Source organism: Oxyura jamaicensis, chromosome 2 (genome assembly GCF_011077185.1).
Source record: "Oxyura jamaicensis isolate SHBP4307 breed ruddy duck chromosome 2, BPBGC_Ojam_1.0, whole genome shotgun sequence".
In the NCBI taxonomy this organism is placed as follows: domain Eukaryota; kingdom Metazoa; phylum Chordata; class Aves; order Anseriformes; family Anatidae; genus Oxyura; species Oxyura jamaicensis.
Window position 1 is genome coordinate 118,283,610 of NC_048894.1, and position 22,904 is coordinate 118,306,513.

Sequence of the window (22,904 nt, forward strand, 5' to 3'; positions counted from 1 at the left end):
GTGTCTCCTCACCTTCCCCCAAACGCCTCTAAGAAAGTGTGAGTCACGGCATAATTTGGGAATCGCACCTCTCTCGCTTGCATCTCGCCAACTTGCAGCAACTAGAGCAGCGTTTCCGACGGGACGGGCAGGAGCAGGGGCAGGGGCTGCTCAGCGCGGAGCTCGCCGGGCTGCCCGCGGACCCCCCCCTTCCCCCGTCCTCGCCCCGACGGCACCGCGCCCCTCCCGTATCCCGGGGCATGGCGCGCCCCGTGCCCACCCCGCCGCCCCCCGACACTCCCCGGAGGGGTCTCCGCGTCCCCCCCACCGGCTCCCCTTGGCCGCCCCGTGCCCTTCCCAGCCGGGCGGCGGCCGAGCGCCCCCTTCCCCTTCGCCGCCCCTGCGCCAGCGCCGGTGCCGGTGGCGGTCGGGGGGCGGCGGCGGGTGGGGGGGGGGAGGAAGGATGAGGTCATCCTCTTCCTCGGCGTCAGTCAGCTGGGCGGCGGCGGCGGCGGGGCGGGCGGAGGCGGGCGGGGAGGCGGGGAGGGATGCTCGGCTCCGGGCAGCGCTGCCCTGCCCGCTCCCGGCTCGGGAAGAGCGCGGCGGCGGCCCCGGTACCGCCGGAGGAGGAGGAGGAGGAGGAGGAGGAGGAGAAGGAGGGGAAGGAGGGGAAGGCGGCGGCGAAGGGGGGAGCGGGCTGAGCGCGGCTCGCCGCAGGCAGGCGGCGCTGCGGGCGCGGTCGGCGCGGAGGAGCCGCCCGCGGGCGCGGGGCGCGGAGCAGGGGCCGCGGGGAGCGGCGGGGCCGCGGCGGAGGGCGGGAGGCAGGAGGCAGGAGGAGGAGGAGGAGGAGCAGGGGGAGGCGCGGGATAAAGGAGCGCCCGGCGCTCCCGCTCGCTCTCCGGCGGGGCCGAGGGAGGCATCATGGCCGCGAAGTCGGACGGGCGGCGGAAGATGAAGAAGGGCGGCGAGGTGGCGTTCACGCCGCTGCAGAACTCGGAGCACTCGGGCTCCGTGCAGGCGCTGGCCCCGGGGCTGCCCGCCGGCTCCGGGCCGGGCGGCGGCAGCGACGACGACGAGGCTCCCGGGGGCGGCTGCTGCAGCGGCGGCGGCGGGGACGGCTCGGGCGGCGGCTCCCGCTGCTGCTGCTGCTGCTGCTGCGGCGGCGGCAGAGGAGGAGACGGCGGCGGGGGCGGCGGCGGGGGCTCGCGGGGCTCGGGCGGGGGCTCGTCCTCGCTGTGCCTGCGGCTGGGCAGGGAGCAGCGGCGCTACTCGCTGTGGGACTGCCTCTGGATCCTGGCCGCCCTGGCCGTGTACTTCGCGGACGTGGGCACCGACATCTGGCTGGCGGTCGACTACTACCTGCGGGGCCAGCGCTGGTGGTTCGGGCTCACGCTCTTCTTCGTGCTGCTGGGTTCACTCTCCGTGCAGGTCTTCAGCTTCCGCTGGTTCGCGCACGACTTCAGCACGGAGGACAGCACCGCAGCCGCCGCCGCCGCCGCCGCCGGGCACTGCCCCGGGGCCGAGAGCAAGCTGCTGGTGAGCAGCAGCTCGGCGGCCGCGGACATCGACGCCGCCCGGCCCTGCACGCCGCAGCGGCAGGCGTCCACCGCCAGCAAGAGCAACGCCACCAACAGCAGCAGCAGCGGCAGCAGCAACGCCGCCGGCAGCGGCCCCGCCGGCAACCGCGGCGGCAGGTCGGCGTCGTGCGCTTTCTGCGTCTGGCTCCTGCAGTCGCTCGTCCACATCCTGCAGCTCGGGCAGGTCTGGAGGTGAGCAGGAGCTGGGAGGGGTGCCGGGAGGGGGGCGGGAGAGCGGCAGGAAGCTGCAGGAGGTCCCTCGTGGGGCGTCTCGCCCCGTCGGGGGGCGCCGCGCCCGGCTGCAGCCCCTGCGCGCCGGGACCCGTCGGAAGGTCCCGGGGAACTCGTGCGAGGAGTTAGTGAGGAAAGAAGGAAAGGGGAAAGGGGGGACATCCCAAGACTATCCAGCCCATGCGGCGTGCGTGGCCGCCGGCCGGGAACTAAACTGGTAGCAGCGAGGAGTTTCGGGAAGCACCCGTGCGCTCCCCCGGTGCGGGGTCTTGGCACGGTGTGGGTGGGCAAATGCCCTGCTCCGAGTCCGTTCCTTGCCGAGAATATGTGTTTGTACATAAGGTATGCAGCCTTCTGTGTAAACTTTTGAGCCGCCGCCGGCAAAAGCGCTCGCAAGCAATGGTGCGTCCTTCACCGAAAGGGTGTGCTCAGGTGGGCTGTGGAGGGCGCCTGCTAAAAAGGGAGATGACATCATAGTTTGCAAAAGTAACGCTTTCCTGGGTTTTAAGCACACTTCCAGTGAGGAATTTTATGGCGAGCAAACGCCCTGAAAATACATTTCGTGCTGCCCAAGCAGGGCAGAATTCAGCGAGCATAGTGTATTAGGAGTTGAAGTTTCCTTCTGAGATTGGGGCAGACAGGTGCTCGTTGTGCTGCTCATCCAGCGGGGCAGGGCACTCAAGCTACAGTTGAAAGCACTTTGGGGGTTTCTCGTTCAATGGATGGAAAGGAAATACCTCAAGTTTGCATTGGAAATCCTGCTAGTTCAGATCATTTCATTCGAGAGTTTAATTCGTTGTTACTCTAAACTTCTCTCCCTTGGATTCTTAATCTCATTTGTGATCCCCGATGTGGTCAGGGACTGTCTTTTGCTCAGTGTTCATGCAGCTCAGTTGTTTGTGGCCTTTAAGCATCAAGTGCTACAAGGGAATAGACTGAAGGTCTTGGGGTGCCATAGCTGTCACCCACGTTTAACGTTCTGAGGTTTATTATAACAAGTAGGATTTTCTATACTTGTGAAACTGACTTGAAGTTGCTAGTGTGCTTGTTATAAGGAATTGCACAGCTGGAGTGGAAAGGAGATTTCTGAATGAAAAACGATTATTTGTTCTAGATCTTGCATGCTTGTAAGCTTTTGTATGCTCTACCTCCATGGCTGAACCCAAGTTAAATTTAGGACTTTCTGAATGAGATGGCTTTTATGTAATGTTTAGTGCCAGCTCTCTAGAGACAGAAGGGTCGATATAATGGCTAAAATTGTACATATAAATTCATGTCCATATTCATCTGCATAAAAGATAGTGTGTGTGACATGCTGAGTGACACAGAAGAGATTTTAACAACTCATGTCATGACTGTTGGAAAACACAAAGAGAAGGGGATTGGGTGGAGCAGGGTGTGATCAGCAGTATTGTATAGCAGTTCTGCCAGAGAAGGTGCCTGGGATTTATAGCTCTCCAGCTGCTTGCTTTTTGGTGAAGCGCAATCTCTTTTAACATAAGATTTGCTCCTTGAAAGACTACCTAGTCCTCTGTATTTAAAGCTAGCTGAGCTTCTTTTAATCATGTATAGCTTTTCTTCATGTTTATGTGCAGTAGCATAAGACTACCAGAATATTAAATTGACAGGGCATGTTAGGACATTATTTATGTTTTAGCCTGTTATGCTCTTTATCGTCTTCTTTCAGTGAAATGGAGACATAGAATTGTTTTGCTGTCATTAATTTAGCAGTGCTTGTGTTTTTTGTTTTTTCAAAAATGTACAAATTATGTGGTCAATTGTATACAGTCCTGCATATCAGAGCAACATAATTAATTAAGGTGACTTCATTTTAATTCCCTGGGTATATCCCTCATAAGGGAGATCCTTAGCAGCCATCTGAAACCAATAATAAGTATCAAAAAGGAGAGGTCATATAAATCCCTGAGAAACTCTGTGTTTAAACAAGGACTCAGAATTAGCATGATTTGTGTTAAATAATTATGATTTTCTGGAAAATAGAGCGTACACAATTTGTAGTCCAAAACTTCTTCTCCACAGTGTCACATCTGCACTGCCCTGAGCAAACAGCCCCATGAGAGTTTAGGCTGAAGGAAGATCAAGTGTATTTAGTCGCACGTGTAACTTCTTCTCTGACATAGCTAAACAGACCTTGCTGGCTGTGTTAGCATCACAGTCCCCACAGGTGAGAAAACCCCTCTTTTGCTTTGCTCTGTGCCCTCCTCTGTGTGTTTTCTCTCAGCTCTCAGTTTTTCCTTCTCTCTCTCTTTTTTTTTTTTTCTTTTTTTTTTTTTTTTTCCTGTTGGTCTTGGTTAAATCTCTCCTATACCTATACCTATATTTAAGTTTCCTAGTGCTTATTGTATTGAATTAAACACAAGTGTTGAATGACAGTGATATTTCTGTAATTACTCTGTTGACAAAAGCCCTAGGTATGAGAAAAGAGGTTTGGGTGTTTGGTAGTTTTGCATATGGGTAAGGATATCAAGGTATGTGAAGAGAGGTTTTTTTGTGCCTTGTTGTGAACGTGGGTGCTCACTCTGGCTTTATTCAGCCTTCATTGTCCCCTGTCTCCTCTTAAAGTGTTGAATCAATTCTTGAAGTATTCAGTTTCCTTTCATTTGTTTAAATGACAAAGATATGGGGGGAGTTGTGTCAACAGTTTATTTAATAAGGCAATCCTGAGGAGCACTGAGCATACTTGGCAATCCCAGTGTTCTTGGATTAAAAATAAAAATATGTTTTTAGTGATTAGTTCTGTAGGCTGACTTTTAACAATTCCAAAGCTTTTCCCCATTTTACATTCAAGATTAATTTTTGTTTACAAACGTATTGAAAGCTGGATCATTGAAAATGATTGTGTGTTAATTTTAACTAAAATGTGCTAATGGGAAATGAATGAGGTCTTTAATGCAGCATGGAACAATACTGTAAGTAGGCAATCTAAAATTATTAAAACAAATTTTTGCTAGAGTGTAAAGAAGGGGAGCTGCAGGAAAGCTAAGCTGAAAATCAGTTCTGAATAAAAGAGTGTCTTTTGAAATTGCTAGAATTTTTCCCTCTCAAATCATAGAATATCAAATTCTTCCATTTTGAAGAATAAGCACATAAATACCTTGAAAAAAAATCTTTTCAGGGGAGTTGGATATCCACGGACTTCCTGAGAACACTGTCCCTCAGTTAAAATTCCAGTGGAGTCTCTGAGGATTTGCTTGCCACAGCTGAGTGCAGACACGAGGCCTTTGTTGGCAGCTAATTTTGTAATAAAATATGATCACTGATGAGATTTTCTGGTTTTTGAAAATGCATTGTGCCTTCAGAGATAGATACAGATACATTCCTTACCCATACTTCCAGCATGTTCTGCTTTTCACCAATACATGGACATGAAAGCCACATTGTGGAGCTGTGTTCTCCCCAAAATGTAATGAGAGATGTGGCTTTTTATTAGCAGACTCTGGGGAGTACAAAGGTGATACAAAGCACAGGGTCTTTGTATTCCATTGTAAGGAACTCAATGCTTGAATATCCCTCCCCAATTTATAGTCTGTAAGGATTTAGTGGATGTATGTGGGCTAGTAGGATTCGGATAAACTATTGGCCTTTGAGCCTGGCATGAAAGAATGTAGACACTGCCCTTGAGCATCGCTTTGATACAAGGAGCTTCCCAGGCTTAACCCTGGCTTTCAGATCTTGCACTGGATAACAGGACATGGTGACTGGATGCAAGAGATAATAGCCTTCATTTGGTGTTTGTAGAGACGGGTGGTTCCCTTGAGAGCTTTTTTTTTTTTTTTTTTTTTTTTTCCCCTCCTGGATGAGATTCCTCTGGTCTGGCCAGGGGGTTTGGGGACCATGAGTTTTTTAAAAATGGGGCAGACAAGAGGAGGATATTGGAGGAGTCAACAGTGCTCCTCTTGTAGTGTCTGGGAAGCAAGAAGTAAGTATCCGAGACAACTTTGTACCTTGAAGGGGAATGGTGTGAGCAGGCTGCCTAGGTACTCAGAGCGCTCAGAGGTTGTCATTTTGTCTGAAAGGCTGCAGTCAAAGTGCCTGAGAGGCAACTGTCAAGTTTCTGTAGCCGACAAGGCCAGAGGAAGGGTGAATCATTGGAAAGAGGAGGACTTTGAATTGCCCTTTAAATTTATTTCTGGGTAGCTAAGGTGATAGTGAGATGGCTAAGTATATTCCTGTCAACAGAATGAGGGGTTTTGGCTGAAATTTGCTAGCTGTGTGGGAACCCACACAGAGGAGGAGAAGGAGAAGCCAGCTTAATCACTGACCCTTGCAGGTGTCGCTTGTTTGGGGCAGTTTATTCCAAAGGGGGTCTGGTTCCCTGGATCATAGAATCACAGAATGCTTGGGTTGGAAGGGACCTTACTGAACATCTAGTTGCAGCCTCCGTTCCATGGGGAGGGATGCCACCTACTAGATCAGGTTGCCCTGGGCCTCGTCCAACGTTAAACACCTCCTGAGATGGGGCATCCACAGCTTCTCTGGGCAACCTGTGCCAGTGCTTCACCACCCTCCCTTTAGGAGTGAAGAATTTCCTCCTAAAATTTCCTCCTCAGAAGTGCCCTGCATTGTGCATCCTCCTCTGCTCTCAGTTCTGCCTAAATATATGCACCATCTTCATCTACAGCTATATTTGTTTATGTGTAATTTTAAGAAACCATTATCTTTGTTCTACTTCATGGTTCTTATTTGGAAAAAAAACACACACAAAAACAAACAAACCACATTGCAGTAGGGTTGTAGGTGTAATGCTGGATTCTGGAAGCAGGATGGGCTGTAGTTTCTCTCGTACCCTGTGATGGCATTTTTCACAGAGCAGGATCATTTGCTAAAGAAATTTAATTATCTGCACTCATAAGCTTCACCTCTACAATCAGCTGATGCTTTTACAATTTCAAAATAATAAGGGAAATGGTGGCTGCATGATGCATGAGAAGTCCTTACAACTTTCTCAGGTGCTCACTATTAATGACTGGGCCCTTAAGCTGGAACTGTGAACAGGTAGTTCAAATTAGGAAAAATATCGTTAGATTTTACATCAACACACCTCCATCCTCATATAGACTTGTTTGTGTTTTTTTTTTTTCACTTTTTCTCTATCATGTAGTTTTGACACTTTTGTTCAGTAGTAATGTAGAAGCTTGGTGTAGTTAGATGGTCAATAATTCCAGCTGCCATTGGGCTTCACACTGAGATGTGATAATATCTCAATCTGACACCAGCTTTTCTAACTGTTTTGAAATCTGTCAGATAATTTGTCACATTGAGTCCAAATTTATGAGTCATAGCCATTTCCTAGACAAGATTATTGCATATCCTCCCCATCTGTGTCTTAGTAAAGTGAAATGCTACCACTCAGCAATACCATATTTCTTTTATTGAGTTACTGCAGTTCTTGACTGAAAGTCCTGCTGGCTAACTATTTTGCTTGCTGTGTCTTTAGTATTCGGGAAAGGTGATGGACTGTCAGAAATAGGATTTAAGGTTTTTGTTATTTTCATTTTTCTGGAAACCAGGACTAGAAGGTGCAGACTGCTTTCTAGGTGGCCTAACTTGATTTAAAGTTTCACTAATACATGGAGCAGTATAAATATGTCATCTTTTTTTTTTTTTTTTAAAAAAAAAAAAATCTCCAGTCAGTGATATGCAGATGAAGGCTGTGCCTTTCTTTCTTTTTTTTTTTTCTTTTTTTTTTTGAAACACAATTGTGAAGCTTTACTTACTATGTTCTTAAAATCTGTTACAAGTCTGCATACAAATCAGATTTGGTATTCAGTTTATTCTAATAACCTAAGCTACATGTAAAAAATGCTGATGTATTTTAGAAGAAAGATACTCTACTTTAATAATTAACAAGGGTTCTCTCTATAGAGAATATTTATCACTTACATAAGTTTTCGGATTTTCAAAGGACTGCTTAGGCACTAAAATTTCTGATTGCTCAGTTGGCTTAGTAGGTGAACCAATATTTTATACAGAGGATGCTTTCTAGCAACTTACAGATAAGAATAATTTATATTTGGCTTTTTCGAAAGAAGTGGAAAATCTATAACATTTTAAGGTTAGTGCTCTAGAGAATTTCCTGTCACTATGTGTAGTTGCTGTTCTAGAGTTCTCTATTGAAATGCAGGAATGTCTATATACACATGCCATGAATTCAAAGAATTTTTTCGTGTTATAATTTGCTCCTAGATGTTACAATCTTGCAGAAAATTCTTGCAACCAGATTAACTTTTCTGGCTAATATTTCTTCCTGTTTAACTTGCATTAGGGAATGTATTTAGTGCTGAAAGGTCCAAATCCCCTTGGAAAAGAAAAAATGAGGAACATCACAGTTATCCTGCCCCATATCTTCAGGATATTTATGTTGGAGCCCACCTTGTCCAGAACAGTACTCTCAGTCAGCTGGGTTAGTCCTTAATATTTGTCCATAAGGACTAACTTGCCTACAAAAATACAGAAGTTCTAGTAAAATTAAAATGAAATCAATATCTGTGTCACTTAACAATAGTAGCTCGTTCTCCCATCTCTCTCTTCCAATTAAGTAGCTTTTCATATACTGTGGGTTAATCACAACAGTGACTTAGTTTCAAGTAAACAGCTTGTTTGGGAGGGATTTATCGTACACAGACAAAATCAATAGTTCTTTTGCTTACATTTCAAGGTACAGTAGACATTTGTGGTTGCTAAAGTATGTTTACAAAGTAGTGCCATTTTTGTCCATTTTAGCATAACTGTCAGTTGTATACATTGTGTCAAGAAGACATATAGGAGTGGAAATGGCAAACAGGCTATAAAAAGAACTGTTTTGTTTTTTAAAATGAAAGGAGGCTGATACGAAAGAGAGCATGAGAGAGAATTGAGGGAGCATACAGAAGGAGATTAAAGGTTATGAAAAGGCACAGGAATACCAGTTACTCCTTGCATGCTCTGTACCTAACTTCAGCTTATTTTCCTTCAACCACTGACCAAAGAGAGACCATCTGAATAATTTTAAAAGTGATTTCATGAGAGACTGGAGAAGGAGGCAGAAGAGTTGTGTGGCTGAACAAACTCACAGAGAAAATGTTATATGCAATTTTAACTCTGATTGCAGCCAGTAGTCATCTGAAAAACAAATACAAACGTGAGGTATCAGTTTGCCATCCGTTTACTGCAAAGAGAGCAGTCTTAAGTATGTTTTTGTGAATTTTAGAATTAAAATAAATAGGCCTTGGGTATATATTTTTCCAAGAGGTTTTACTTGAATTTCCTAACAGCCATAACCTGAATTAGCATCTCCCTGTGATCTCTGATTGTTGAAGTGATTCCTTATCATCCATCCTCTCATTCTGTTTCCCTCCTGGAATGGCTGAAAAGAATAGTAATTTATTATTATTTTTTTTTCCCCAGATAAAATATTTGCTATACTACGTTGTTATTTCCGCTACCTTTCCTTTGCTGCAACATGCTTGTGCTCTTCAATGTGTTCATGGTGTAAGATTTGTGTGGCGAGCTATATAAATCTTCTTGATTGGCAGAGCTAATCAGTGGGGGTGGTTAATGCTATCAGTTACGTATGATTTGGTATCACGATTTGGAGCAAATGGAATGAGGCTGTTTTGTGGGGTGTTTTCAGAGGAAGTTTGGCAGTCAATGATGTGGCAACAAAAGTAACTTCTTGTTCTTCTAAAATTGGAAGGTGTGACTTAGGCAAGACTAATGTACCCAGGACCAGTACCAGCTGCTTCAGAGAAAGATGCAGATATTTAACCATGAATATAAAGTGAATTAACCTGCAGATGGAAGAATGGTTTTCCTTATCCCTGTCAGCTGCTATCTATCAGATTGATTTCTGTCCTTAAGAATGAAGGTTAGTGGTGCCACAGTTTGCTACATTACTCACTATAATGGGATGTTTTCATGTAAACATCTAAATCTATTCTAGGGTCCTGCCAACGTCTTTCAGAGTAGTGTTTTTCTGTGTGTGGTGCCTAGGATCAGTTCCAGCAGGTCCAAGGAAAGTACCTTGCAACAGTGAGTGCTAGACTTCAGTTCTCTATAGAGAGACATATAACCTTACACTGAAAGCTTTCAAGTGTACACGCAGAAAAAAGAACAGGAAGACACCGTGCACATATTTTCATGGTTTAATATTGGTTAGTGTGAAACAATAAGTTTTGTCGTAATATTTGTGTTGAGAAGGGTATGGGTGGAGTTGTGTCACTTATTGTTTTTCATCAGCCCTAACGTTTATATTCTCACTTTGTATCAAAATCCTTCTGTGGGCCAGATCTAAAAGAGGACTTGTCACTGCAAAGCAGAATTTAGATGTTCTTTCAGGCAATAGACCTGAAAATATGATCTAGAAAATAGGGCTCAGCAGCCTTGTTAGGATGTTCCTTGAAGAACTTAACTACAATGGACCATAACCTTTGACTTGTAAGAGTCCCTGAGGCTTGTATTTCTGCATTTTGGCTGTGCACAAATTGCCCCAGTACACACAGTTTGAGTTTCTGTTTCTCATGTAAGCCCCTTGCAAACCAAGAACTAGGCTGAGTGGCACAAAAATCCCTTAATGCATCCAGTTGTCAAGCATCATTTAAACCTGCTTTAAGAGCATTGATGAGCTCAGATCCCTGACAAGCATCACCAAATCTGCCTGATTTCAAAGTAGTACTAGAAAAATGTTCCTTGTGATTGGAGTATTTGTTCAGATTTTAGGAGATCTGAGTCCACTGCCCTTTCCAGCTGTGAGGACTCAGATCCTGTCTCCCAGAGTGCTTTCTCTACTGAGGTTTAGGGGAGACTGGATGGGGACATTTAATCTTCTTCACACTGGAGCTGCATCATCATGCTGACAGAAAAGTAATGCTCGTGAGACCAGAGAGGAAGAGCACAGTTCTGTGACCTAATACTTACGGCCTTCAAATGGGACCAAATACAGATTTCCCTGTCTTTCTTTTGTTGCTTAATTGATTTTAGTTGCCCACCTTTTAACCTTCTCTCTTTCTTATCCTAAATGTCTATGCTGACACTATTTCTGTTTGCAAAAATTAATCTTGCATGTATAACATAGTCAGAAACAAGATCATGGTAGATATCCATGTGAAAAATACCTGACTAGCTTATAGGAGCAGCTCTAGACAGTTGAAATAAGCTGAGACAGAAGGATTGGTATATTCATTTTTCCATCAACCTTTCTCTGTCATATACAGCCAACCTTAGAAGAAAGAGAAAAGGCATTTTTTGATGTGTCACTCAGTAGCTGTTTCATCCTTTTTGACTGTGGTCTCATGCAAAAGTAAATTAGACAGAAATTTAAAAATGCTCGAGTCCCTGGTTCTTGCTCTGAGTTCCTTAAAAAATGATATATATATATTTTTTTTTGTAGCTATTTTTTCTTAATGTAAGAAGCACAGTTTTGTGCCTGAAATAACACCTGAGCAATTCTGTGTCTTAGTTTCCCAACTTCTTGTCTCCCAATGCACCAGAAGCTCCACAGCAAGTAGAACCCAAATTTTCAGTATGCATCATTTTGGTTGCTTTATTTTATTTTATTTTATTTTATTTTATTTTATTTTATTTTATTTTATTTTATTTTATTTTATTTTATTTTTTTTACCTATCTAAGTTTCAGAAATGGAAAACTATATCTCACTTTTACTTCCACTGAAGTGATGTTTATTATCACTTTATTTTTTTTTCTTAATGGGAGGAGGAGATTTAACATGCTTCAAATTGGCAGTCAAAAGTAGTCTGTACTTCTGAAATTATTCCTTAGTCTTTTAATGTATATTTTCAATATAGATGCTATATGGATATTTTGAAGCTAAATATTTATACAATGTGTTGAGGTACTCATGGAAAATGATCTAGGTGAAAGCAATTCAAAATAAATTATCATTTCAATTAAAAGTAAAAAGTTAATATTCAGTTAAAACATGCTTTATGTTAAACAGGTTCAAAACCTGAACAACTCTCCATAATGTGCATCATCAGGGCATTTAAGCAAAAAATCAATATTTTAAGGATTTATTTCCCCAAAGATTTGTACTTATTAAGCCCATAATATGCTAAATGATGTAAAAAAAATCCCGTCCACACTCTTTTCTTAACTTACCCATTTTTGCTGCTCTAAGTTAGCTCATCACTTCGTCTCTTACGCTATTTTCATTACCTGTTAGTCTGCTTTTTAAATTGGATCCAATATGCTAAGTTAAAAAGGGGCCTGAGTAAGAAATGTTGGGAATTTTTTGGGGGCATAGAGAGGATGCTAGGATCAACTTCAGTCCAAAGCTTCCAAGCACCAGACATTTCTGCTTTAAAAACAGTGACATGTATGGGTGACAGCAGACAAATGAGGTGAGTGTAGATCTCATTATCCTTTCTGGTAATAATGGTGGGAACTACATTTAATGTGGAATTATTGGAAAAAGCATAACTGTATACAGAGTTCATAGTATATTAAACAAAGATGTTCTGTAAGTAAAGACTGGGCAATTAAAGAAGATTTACCCAAGTGAAGCCAAATACAGTGCAGAGGATAATTAATGTGGCTGAGATAACTCAATAATAATGGCTTTGAACTTTTACAATAGTGCATTAATGCATGTGTCAGAAGGAGGGATTGCATTTACAATCAACAACCATTTGTTAGGATTTTTTTACAACATAGGTTAATTAAGTACTTGTGATAACAGAATATGAAGATTACCTTACTGAACTAAGGGCTGTGCTTGGTCCTTAAGTATGCCATTCATTATTTTTGCTGTACCTAAAAATAATTTTTTGTAGATATGTTTTTTCTATAACCAGTCCTTTTTCTGAAAATGTCACTTCTGTGGCAGAGCAATGCCATTAATAATCAAATTGACTTAGAGAATTAATTAGCTATTGGCTTTTTAGCCTGAATGGCTGCTCTGGAAGGCTGTTGGAAAAACTAGCAAAGTTTTAAGACAAGCCACCCCATTGTCATTTCCTGTTTTTCCCTGAAGAGAGAAGCAGAGCATGAAAGCTGAGGAGCTCAGAAGCTCAGGAGAGCTCTAGATAAAACGGACCTGTTCCTTTGCTGGATAGGAGCTATTATGTAGGTGGTGACAGGGAACTTGGACTTGTTTTATGAGTGTGTGGTGGTTTTAACTTCACCAAAAAGTCTCTCTAGAGGGAGCAAACTGGTCTGATGACCAAGCTGTGATTTGAGTCATGGAAGGATATTCACGTGGGACTTGCTTCAGACAGTTCAAGGCAGGTCTTTAATCCTTATATCTCCTTTTCTCTTCCTGTGCGATATATTAATGGTTTCCAGTCTCACCTGTGCTGGTAAGGTAGTAAGCTCTTTGGAGGAAGGATTTCTTTTAATTCCTTCAGAAAATTTGTAGCACAGAAGAAGGCTGTATGCAGGTATTTGGAGTTGTTGGTATACTTCCGTAATGCAAGTAATGAGCAGTTGCTACTCCATGTGGTTTAAGAACATGTTCAAGATAGAGTGGTGTTTCTGAACAGGTGCCTTTCCTAACTCCTCTTAAGTCAATTCCAGAGCTGGACTCAGTCCTTCTCCTTTAGTCTGGCTATTTCTACATCTTATCTCTTTATTATGTGGTCTGTGGATTCTCCCAAGGAAGCCAGCCCCTTCTGTGATAACAGCCAGCACTTTTCTACAGGGTTCCTATATTTTAATAGGACAGGTACCAGACCTGTAGAATGTCCTGCTGCTGTAGAGTTCATATTAATATGTTGTTATCAATGTTATTTCCACTGTTCTACAGATGAACATTTTCTATGATAAAAAATGAGGTGATATATGCACATCTTTATATTTATGAAATATCAAATGATCTAACTGACTTCCTTTAAGTGTAGAAAGTATTGCATGGGAAGAAAATCTTGAAAAAATGTTGACTGTCAGCTAAATTACAATTAAGTATATGTTCAGTAATGACATAAAAGTGTTCCTAATGGATACTCTAAGTAAGAAATAGACATGAATTACAAGGAAGAGTATAATATTTATTTTTTTTGTATCTAATGCTAATTCTTAAAGGATCGTTTTAAATTTCCATAAAATAATTCATTGAGCTTTGAAAGAATTGGGGTTTAAATTAGTAGCTTGTATTAACATGGGATGTTTTCAATACCTCAGTAAATTCTATCTTCCTAATTTTTAATTTTATATCAATACCTAAGGAGTGAAGGTGTCCAGTAGCTTTGACATCTAATACTAATATAGGAGTCAAACTTAAAAGGACACTGTTCATAATCATCATAAAAAAAAAACAAAAAACGTACAAGTATTCTTTTGAAGTTCAATTATGAACTCAGTTTGACTGTGTTAATGACTTGTTCTGATATCTTGAGCTTGAACTTTATTAGTGCAAATATTATGGAAGGTGTATTTTAAACCTGAGAGCCAGAGTATTAATAAAAAACTTAATTACATATTCATTAGTTATTTTCTGAATTCAGATGGGTTTTACTTAATTTCATTCCCCATCCAATCAAGGATCAGAAGCAATGACACATGATTTAAATAGCAAATTGTTTTGGATATTTCTAATTAGCAGACACGAGGGACGGGTTATTAAAGAAATTAACTTTGGCATGTTGAAAACTGAACAATAACCTTGAATTAAGAATAAACTCAATATTTAAGTCTGTTCACAGAAAATTTATAGAAAGATTTAATCAATTTCTAGTGTGTATAAGCTATTTTCTCATTTATAAAAAATAGAAATATGATAGAAATATGTCTTCATATGTTGTGCCATAAATCATTCTTTGGAGAATTCTTCATGGATAGCACCTTAAGAGTAGTGTGGATGGAGAATGGGAGATAGAAAGATTATTTATGTAAATTTCAAAACTTTATTTATGTACATTTCAAGTAATTGTTTTGGGTTCAAATATTGCAGCTGTCACTCAAGAATGCACTTTATTCTGATAATACCTCTTGACTAAATAAATACTAATTTAGTCATAATGCAGAATGTGTCACACTGGATTTATCTTACTTTGTGAGAGTCTGACACTACTTCATTGGTGTTTTCACTCTGCCACCCTCAAAAACCTGTGAAGACCCCTTTTGGAGGGGCAAGGGTTTGAAAAATGTTTGAGAACTTGAAGGATCAGTGGAAGAATTGGGTCCTTCTCCCTGTTCCTACTGGTACTCCATGCTCAGTTAAGTGTCCTTCAGCTCCACTACAACCCAAAGCTCTTTGATTCTGTGATGTACCACTCTTGATGCCAGAGGAAGGCTGTTTTGCATCTTCCTTGGGGCTGGATTTCTATAAGTGATATTTTGTATTCTACTGGCAAGGAAGCACAAAGCTATGGGAATAGTCTAGGACGCCTATTGATTGCCATCACTGAATGTGTACATAGGTGTGATTTGTTGCAAGAAATTCCTGACACAGGCTGTCCCACATTTTTTTTAATCATTATTATTTTTTTTAAGGTGAACATCATTTTAGGCTTCACAAAGGGAAGCAGAAGATGAAGGAATCAGGTAAAAATCTGTGAGCTGTCAGTCACGGATGTATCTTTTATAATTTCCTTTTTCTTTTGGCATCTATTTTTATCATATTCAAGTATTAGCTCTGAGAGAGAAATAATGTTCACTTCAAAAGCCACTTCCTGCTCAATAAATAATTCAGAGCCATAGATTGTTCATGAGGAAATATCAACACACTAGTAGTAATTTAATATACCAAGCAATCGCACTCACTTTAGCCTACATATGATTTAAATAGAATATGACAGTTTAGGGTCTCCATTTGCCCTATGGCACATTGGGATCAAACTTGGCAAGTGATTGCAGTGTTCTCATATCTTCTGAAGAAGTGAATGAAAGTTGCATAATTCAGAGAGGATTTCTTAATTACATGCTAAATCAGTTTGCCTGTTTGTGTTCTGAAACCAAATTATTGCCTAGGACCAGCTTTAGAGCATGTGAATGTTTTCTCTGTCCTTTGTTAACTAGCATCTCACAGTCATGTCTCTTTTTTTTTTTTTTTTTTTTTTTTAAACTTGAAATATTATTTAGAAGCACAGTTTAAGTATGTTACCTATGTTTGCTTAATTCTTGGGATAAAGGTCTATGTCTAGCTGTCTGATCTGTGGTATCCATCTACAGAGATCAACCTGCTTTCTGGAAGTTATCACAATTTGCTGTTCTAAACACTGAGTGTAGTACTTTTTCTTCCTTTTTTGCTAGTAGGCCTAAAACCTATATCACAGGGTATTAGCTATTGATTGTGCTGGGAAGGTTTGTGTTTCTGTCCTGAATAGTTATGGTTAAAAATAGATGAACTCCTTCTGACTCTAGTATCCTCTCCCTAGTGGGAGGAAAATGTAGAGCTCAGAGTATATCTATGTTATGGGCATTGTGTGCTACTAGAACAAGACTACATATCTGTCATACCTAAACTCGAGTTAGGGCTTCTCCTTTCCTTCTCCACATCACTTTATGTGGAGTGGTTCATCTGTATTTGGACTTGGTGCATCATTAGTATGGCATAAAGTTTCTTCCATTTTGGCTCTACACATGCAAAATCAATCTAAATTATGTGTGACAATAAACGTTCCTGTGAAGTGGCTATAATCAATTGAACCATAGCAGATTAATCTCTGGTTTCCATCTGTGGAAGTGGTTTTGATTTGAAGGCAAGGGATGCCTACTGTCAACGGATGCTAGGTATGCATAACTTCCTAAATTTGTCCTTTGTGTCTTCTAGGGCCTGTATCTCTTAATGAGCCTATCCTTAGGAAGTCTTCCAACCATAACAGAGAGTTTATCCTGAAGATATATAATGAAATCAAACATAGGTACATGTAATTGCCTTGGTGACAAGATGTACCCCAGGGCTGTGCTTCTCCAGGAAAAGAGCAGATTGCAATTGAGGAGTAACATGTTTTTCCATGTTCTTGGAATGGAAATAATTGCTCTTCCTACTTTTATAGCATTCTCCCATTCATCTAGCTGATATGGTGAAAAGATAGACAGGGCTTCTCTCACAAACATCTTCACCTACAAAGATGGCTGTAGCTGAGCAATTCTTTCTCCAAAGTTCCATTATAAGCTGAATAGATCTAGAAAGGACTCAAGGGGAGCCATTCCTCTTCATGTGAACCCATGCTCACCTGCAGAAATAGCATGTCACAAGATCTGGCTTATTGTGAAATTATGCTGACCTTGGTTGCTAAACTTTCAGTTTAACCTGATCTGGCAGTGCGAATATGCCAGAGATTTTTGTCTTGGAAAAAGTCTGCTGATCATGTGTCATCCATGTGAAATCAGGGAACAGTAGATCCATGGTAGATATGTGTCTCCTTTGATTCATAATGTCTTTAAAATGTTCAGAAATTTCATTTATGTTCCGGTGGGATAAGAGAGTGGACACTTGATGGAGCAGTGGTGATCATAACTCAAGGACAGTGCTAAAAGGGATGTGTTTTGGAATACCAGCCATTAAATGCAGCTGGATGGAAAAAAATGTCTGAAGATACACTGTTCTTGTCTAACTGAGAAACTGGCTTCAAGTTGAAGCTGACATATGTGGAAGGCCTTTAAACTGAGAAATTGGAGAAGACTGTGGGAAACTCACTTATCCCCTATACCTATTTCTATATATACACATAAATAGGTGTGAGATGAGTAAAATGGGGATAATGAGGATACAACAGTGGAAATGGAAATCGTAATTTGAATAGCAAAGAAAAATAAAATTATAAGCTGCTGGGAAAGTAGAAGGGAAGAAGACACATTGCCGCTAGGAATACGCTTGATCTGTTTAGTGCCTGAGTGATGTCCCTAAGGGAAAGCTGAAACATAGATACAGACCTGCCAAAAACCTGTGCAAGAAAAGGGAAGAAGTAGGACCATCTGTGCAGGACCTGAATCAGGTGAATTCATGACTGGAATTGTGTGTTTGAAAGTTTTTTGCTACTGAGGAAAGACAAATGAAAATAGAGAAGTGCTGGTATACTACTGGGTATTAATGATGTAATAATTTGAAAGAGTAAGTATGTGTTTGGTTATTTTTTATTTTTATTTTTTGAAAGGACTGCAAATGTGGTTAGCTGTAATGGCTTGTTGGAGTCCTATTGTGAGAAGGGAAAACATTCCAGAAATCTTTTGAAATGTTATCATTATGGGGGATTTAAACTACCTAAATGGATACTGGAGAACACAACCTATTAGTAACCATCGTAGATGTTTGCATGTGGAAGCTGACAGTCTTCATCAAGTAGCTAATATATCAATTAAATGTGTTACAGTGTCTTGTTTTATATATGGATGTAATTCTAGAATTTCTCAGTAAGCAATGAGGACACTATTGAAAGGTGATAACACCAAATAACCTTCAACAGAGTGAACACAGATTTCCTCAGCTTATGTTTCTTGAGGAAATAAATAATAATAATAATTGAAAATATTGTTTTCTATTTCAAAAGACCAATAGGGACTGACTAGTAGGAGAAACTTACAGGTATAAATATATAAAGAAATTCTAAATTTCTTAGAAATTAATGATGCTAACACTGCCAGGAGTCTGAATGTCAAAAAAAGAGAAAGATGTGTAGGTTTGGCTCTGAAATAGTGTATGCATTAAAACTCTGTGACACCATTAGGAATAAGCAAGAGACACCTTCCCCCCTCCCTGCCTTCCTTCCCAGCTGTCTGATCAGCAACTCAAACTGAGTCTCAGAGGTCAAGAGGTTTGGAGATAAAGCGAGAATTCCCAAAGCCAAGCTGAGCTGGGCTTTGCAAAAGAAATAACAAATAGCAAAGCATTCTTCAGCTATATAATAAGGACAGAAAAAGGATGAAAGAGAGCTGGTATCTTGTGAGGATGGATATTAAAGATAATATGGATATGGCTCAGTGCTTTCCTTCATTCTTCAGTAAAGATGATGATGTTAGCATGGTGGCAAAGGGAAGATAGATAATATACATGGAGGTATTAAAATAGAAATTACCACAGCTGCAGTGAAACCAACAGTGAATTAGTTTATCTTAGTAAAATCAGGAGGAATGAACAATTTCTATTCCAGAGTACTGTAAGAACTGGTGAACTACATCTATATGTTGAATCTGTTAAGACAGATAATACCATAAGGCTGGAGAACAGCAAATGCAACTGTATATTTAGGAAGCTGAGAAATTATACAGCAACTATAGATCTATGAGTGAGTGAAGGTTTAGGTATCCTTACCTTTAAAAACTTCTAAAGATATACAGTTAAAGGGGCAAGTCAAATAAAGTGCAACTGGACTTACTAAAGATAGATAGCACCAGGCTTGACTGGCAATTTTCTTGGTAATGTACTACATTTTATAAATGAAAGAAATGTGATGTGCATCCTCTACATGGCAGGAAAAAACTGCTGTACACCCAGGAAGTTTTCAGCAAAGATGGCCGAGAAGGGGATTAGCAAAGTGCTGTAGAGTAGGAAATAAACCAACTTGCTAGCATGTATGTTTAAGAACAGCACATGCATTATTATCTGAATTATAACAGGGGCACTGTGTAGTCACAGCCACTGTTTCAGTGAATGATCAAAAGCTCATGGTGCACTGAGTGTTTACATCCCTCATAGCCTCTTCCTTCCCACCCAGGAGACCTATGCTCAAAGAGCTACATTGCCATTTTGCAGGTATTTCCAAACCATAGCTGCTTTTGTTTTCAAAATTCTGAATTTTATATCAGATAGAAGCTTGCATTTCACAGCCTGGTCTGAGCATATTGGGATTTTGTTTATTCTCCAGGCATGATCTGAACAGATAAAAAAAAATGCTGGTAGAAATACAGTCAAAACAAATTGAGGCTTTCTACATTTTGATTTTGCTCCACAGAGATGTATTGTCACATGCTATGAAATCAGAGAGCTTAAAAACTTCAGAGTCAATGATTTAAGCTTCCGCTAAATATCTTCTCAAACGGGATCCAAGTGTCTGTATCTGTGGCATACCCTGAGACCACAGTTAAATTAGAACTCTCCATATGTTGCGGCATGCCATAAAATTGTACTTAAGCTTTGCTATGATAATATATATGTGGGACTAAGATTCTTCTAAAGGTACAATCTTCGTACTTTTTAATGTAGATACATAATCTCAGAGGAGTTTACTGAGTGCTTAGCAGTCACAATCATTCAGTTGCTTACTTAAGTGCCTACAAAGTGACAGAGGAAACCAATTGTTACAGCTGAAAATGGTGTCTAAATTTTTATAATTTAGACCTGAAGTGTAGAGAACAATTACTCTAAAGAGCTAGCATTTTATTATTATTTATTTTATTATTATTTATTATTAATTATTACTATTTATTAATTATTACTGGACCATGTGCTTAGTACTTTGTAACACTTCCTGCTTGGAGTTTTTAGGATTACAGTAAAAAGACTTTTGACAGTTCCTGCAAGTCAAGGCAGCAATGCAATGTGTTTTTTGGTTGTGTCCTATAGTATCCCTAAATTGCAATCTATAAATAACATGTTATTGTGAGAACATCTTTATTTTAAGTTTTATACTTTACTTTGAAACATTTTTACCTGCTCCTGAAAAAGTGCTGTATCCAGAAAACGAGACTAATTGAGAAGCAGAACAGTACAGTTTCACTGAGCCCCGTTTTGTACACCTTGTACAAAATTGTAATGCCATTGTTAAAATAGTACTGAAGAACTTTCTTTAGACTGTGTTCAATAGTTCTGTTGTTGGTTGGTTCATGCTGGAGTTTTTCTAACTTCAGATGTGGTGGTGATTCTTTTCCCTGGCATTACATAGAGCTAAGTGCTTCAGAAATTGAATTAGTTCGAAGAAAAGAAAATGTAGTTCTGGGTAGAGTCTGGAACACACTCCTTCTTCAAAGTACCACAGCCCCAGATGGTTAAATGGTTAAATGGTGCTAAGTGGAAACTGTGGTTAGGAGTAAGGCTGGCCAGTGTAATTGCACGGCGTCTTAAAACGCAGGAGGTAACTGGGCAGGTTACCCTGCAAGGGCAGAGGCACCCATCCTTTGGGATCTGCATAAAGTCCCCACAGGCTTAACCATATGCATCTGACTCCTTTATCAGCCACCTGATTCCAGTTCAGAAATTCACAATGTAAGTAGTATCTTACTCATCCTGGGCAAAAATGACAGAATCAGGCTATTAGGTGGTATTGTAAGTTTTCTAATAATAGCTGCAAAATGGATTACTCAATCACTGTGGCACATTTTTATTTTTTTATTTTTTTATTTTTGGTGAGTACTGCTTTAGCAGCTGTCATGGTGAGAGGAAACACTGTGATGTGCAGGAGAAGGCACAGCCACATGTGTGTACTAGACTTCATAGCTGGCATGAATGAGAAGTAACAGCCATGTCAGGACTCCAGACCTTCTAAAATTTTGTTTTGTTTCCTACCTGTTGAAATACATACAGAACTCTGATCCTTCAAACACCACAACACCTGTGTTAAGTACATATACAAGCCACTGAAGAACCAGGGGCACAGATTACTAAGCTCAAAAAAATATAGTCATGATTGTCAGAGAAAAAAATTATTAACTAAATTAAATGCAAAGTATGTGTAATACAGAAAAATCACTTTAGGCTTATGTGACTTTCCCCATCTTTTTTTTTTTTTTTTTTTTTTTAAAGGTAACTACCACTCATTCAGATACAATAATATATTTTGGGCCAAAAGATTGGTTCAATTTCAGCTACAGATTTGGACTCATGAGTAGACATGAGACACCTTAGATGGCAGATTAATTTGCCCTGCTAGAGTATCCAGGGGTTGTATATTCTCCTGATATTCTGTATTTGCATCTTCCTGTGTAATTCTTGATCCTAAAACTAACTTAAAATTTTTTAGAAGTCAGCAAAAATTATTCTGGTTGTGCTTTATGCTAGTGATTTTTTTTTTTGCTGAAAAACAGGACACATTTCAATAGCAAGATTAGCTAGACTGTGAAATATTACCCCTCAGGGATGTTGTAGGAGACCAGTTGCACGGATCATTTAAATGCAATTAGAAAAAGCGGTGGAGGATGGAGCCAGGCAATTTCCCCCCCCTATCCCCCCCCCACCAGTAAGTTTGACAAAATGTCATTTGGGGAAATAATAACAGATTCAGGTTGCATTTTGGAAGTAGTTTGGGCTAAAGAGGAACCAATTTGGAGACAGTTTATTTCAGTAATTTTGTGAAAATGCCTGCATTTTTGAGAGAGAAGTCCTATGCTAAACGTATGACTTGTCATTTTGAAATGGTATTTTTCATTTAAGAATTGGCTCACACTTGTTCCAAGTTGACGCGAAAATACGTAATTACATTTTCTTTTCCTGTCTTTCACAAGCTCACACTGTAATTGAGCTATTTTTTAAATTTATTTTTTATTTTTTTCTCTTACTGAACCGAAGTATCTGTTATTTGTACAGTTCTAGAAAATACACTGAAAAATCAGTTTGGGTGTGACAGAAGGACAGACTTCCTTTTTTTCTGTGATCTTTTTTTATTTAAAGTCCCTGATTTACAGGTGGAGTTGTCTGCCTCTGTTAAAGTGCTACCTTTAGTAGATTTCAAGTTTGATTTTTCTGAAAAATTGGGTGATGCATCAGTGACTTCAGTAAGAGATACTCTTTGCTCAGACCCTCTCAAAACTGGACTCTAAGTAGCTAAAATTTGGTGTTTAAAGCTGAAGCAGTTCAAAAAAGAACTATACTAAAGACTAAGAGGATCTTTAGTGGTTCATAATTCTTAGATTGTTCTTTGGCACAAGGGTGAACTTCACCTGCTGAACACTGGAAAGTTGCCTCCTATGTAACTTTCACTGCATACATATCAAATTCTCTGACAGAGAATTCTCTGTGGGAGAATTGAAATTGGTGAGGCTTCATAAAAATAAGAGGTTTGGGGCTACTGGGATTAACACTGATGGAATTTAACAACCTATAGTAAATCAACAGACTCAATATAACTCAATATACACATATATATATATATATTTTTTCCTAAACGGTGATCAAAAATAAACTTGTGCTTAGAAATGAAAGTTATCCACAAAAGGTTATTTTTGCCTAGTTGCTTCAGAAAGGTGGTGTTTTTTTCTCCCTCTGTTGCTGTCTGTTTTTAATTAGGGAA

General features: G+C 40.5%; 1 protein-coding gene across 1 annotated transcript in view; it reads left to right on the plus strand.

Annotated features, from left to right (window-relative positions):
- The first annotated feature begins 741 nt into the window (after positions 1-741).
- XKR4 (XK related 4) overlaps positions 742-22,904 on the plus strand; it is a 224,548-nt gene continuing 202,385 nt past the window's right edge. The window contains exon 1 of the mRNA XM_035317386.1: positions 742-1,748. Within this exon, the coding sequence (XP_035173277.1) occupies positions 901-1,748 (848 nt within the window). The 5' untranslated portion in view covers positions 742-900. The remainder of the gene's footprint in view (positions 1,749-22,904) is intronic.